The 1461-nt window shown below is 40.1% G+C and overlaps 1 protein-coding gene across 1 annotated transcript in view; it reads right to left on the bottom strand.

Moving 5' to 3' along the window:
* The window catches only part of Spast (spastin), a 53401-nt gene that overhangs the window by 18999 nt on the left and 32941 nt on the right, over window positions 1–1461 (bottom strand). The window contains exons 10-11 of the mRNA XM_029531206.1: window positions 750–825; window positions 357–448 (exon numbers count right to left, since the gene is read on the bottom strand). Coding sequence (XP_029387066.1) covers window positions 357–448; window positions 750–825 — 168 coding nt within the window. The remainder of the gene's footprint in view (window positions 1–356; window positions 449–749; window positions 826–1461) is intronic.

Genomic DNA, 1461 nt, shown 5'->3' with positions numbered 1-1461 from the left:
GGGAGTAGGTGGGTAGGAGAGCAGGGCAGGGGGAGGGTATAGGGGACTTTCGGGATAGCATTTGAAATGTAAATAAAGAAAATATCAAAAAAAAAAAAAAAAAACAGACAAGAAAAGAAAAGACAGCTGGGTCAGAGGTTAAGAGCATTTGCTGCTTCTACAGAGGACTGCAGTTCCCAGCACCCATCTGGCAGCACAGAGCCACATGTAACTCTGTTCCAGGGGATCTATGTTCTCTTATATGCTCCTGAGCACATATGGTGCTCATAAACTCATGCAGGCAAACACACAGGAGAAGATAAACATTTAATGTATATGTATGTGTGTATATTATATGTAAATACACTCCTACTCACCCCATCGAATTCTATTAAGAACTCTGTTTTCAGCCGTCTACTAGCGTCGTGTTCCCCTTCTCTTCTCTCACACAGAAGACTGTCCACTTCATCTACAAGGAATACAAGGACAGAGCTTCAGACGGACCTAAGCCATCATTTGAATATGCATCCGGTTTGCTACTTATTGGGAACCCTGCTGGGGGCTGGAGAGATGGCTCAGCGGTAGAGAGCACTGCCTGCTTTTCCAGAGGAGCTGGTTCCTGTCGGTAACTCCAGCTCCAGGGCATCTGACGCCCTCACACAGACACACAAGCAAGCAGAACACCCATGTACATGAAATAAATCGTAAGAAAAAATTTTTAAAAAAATCGTACTGAAGTCATTCTTTAAATCACTGTCCTGAAAACTTACCTATAAAAATTATAGATGGTTGAAGTTCTCTAGCCACAGCAAAAAGAGCTCTCACCAATTTCTCTCCTTCTCCCACCTACAAGGTATGATGTATAATGTATCCTTACACACATAAAATGTAACAGTATTCCAGTTTTTAAATTACGATTTAAAATTTAACTTCATGATCTTATGATATATTACAATGTGTTAGAAAACGTACTATTTCCTTTTGCAATCTGAAGTTTAGCGAGAACTATTTTACAATCCTACAGTATATAAGGCCAGCCTGATCTACATAATGAGTTTCAGAACAGCAGGGCTACAAAGAAAGACTCTGTCTCAAATAAACAGAAAAACAAAAAACAAAAATAAAACAGGGAAAATCTTATGTCATATTTGAATCTGGAGTCAATTTACCCTAAGTCCTGTCTTACATATTAGGTAGCACTCTAGATAGCCACGTTAGGGAGCTAAAGTAGAAGTGCTGGTATTTACTGAATGACGTTGCCCCAATACACACTGAAGCCCTACCTCTGGTATCTATGAATGAGACTGTTTGGAAGTAGCACCATACATATGGTCAGGTTCAGCTGAGGTCATTAAAGTGAGCCCTACTCTAGTAATGAAACTTTATTTCTTTTTTTTTTTTTTTTTTTTGGTTTTTCGAGACAGGGTTTCTCTGTTTAGCCCTGGCTGTCCTGGAACTCACTTTGTAGACCAGGCTGGCCTC

Source organism: Mus pahari, chromosome 18 (assembly GCF_900095145.1).
Source record: "Mus pahari chromosome 18, PAHARI_EIJ_v1.1, whole genome shotgun sequence".
Taxonomy (NCBI): domain Eukaryota; kingdom Metazoa; phylum Chordata; class Mammalia; order Rodentia; family Muridae; genus Mus; species Mus pahari.
The sequence above is the reverse complement of the archived record's forward strand: the minus strand, read 5'-3'. Positions and strand labels throughout refer to the sequence as shown.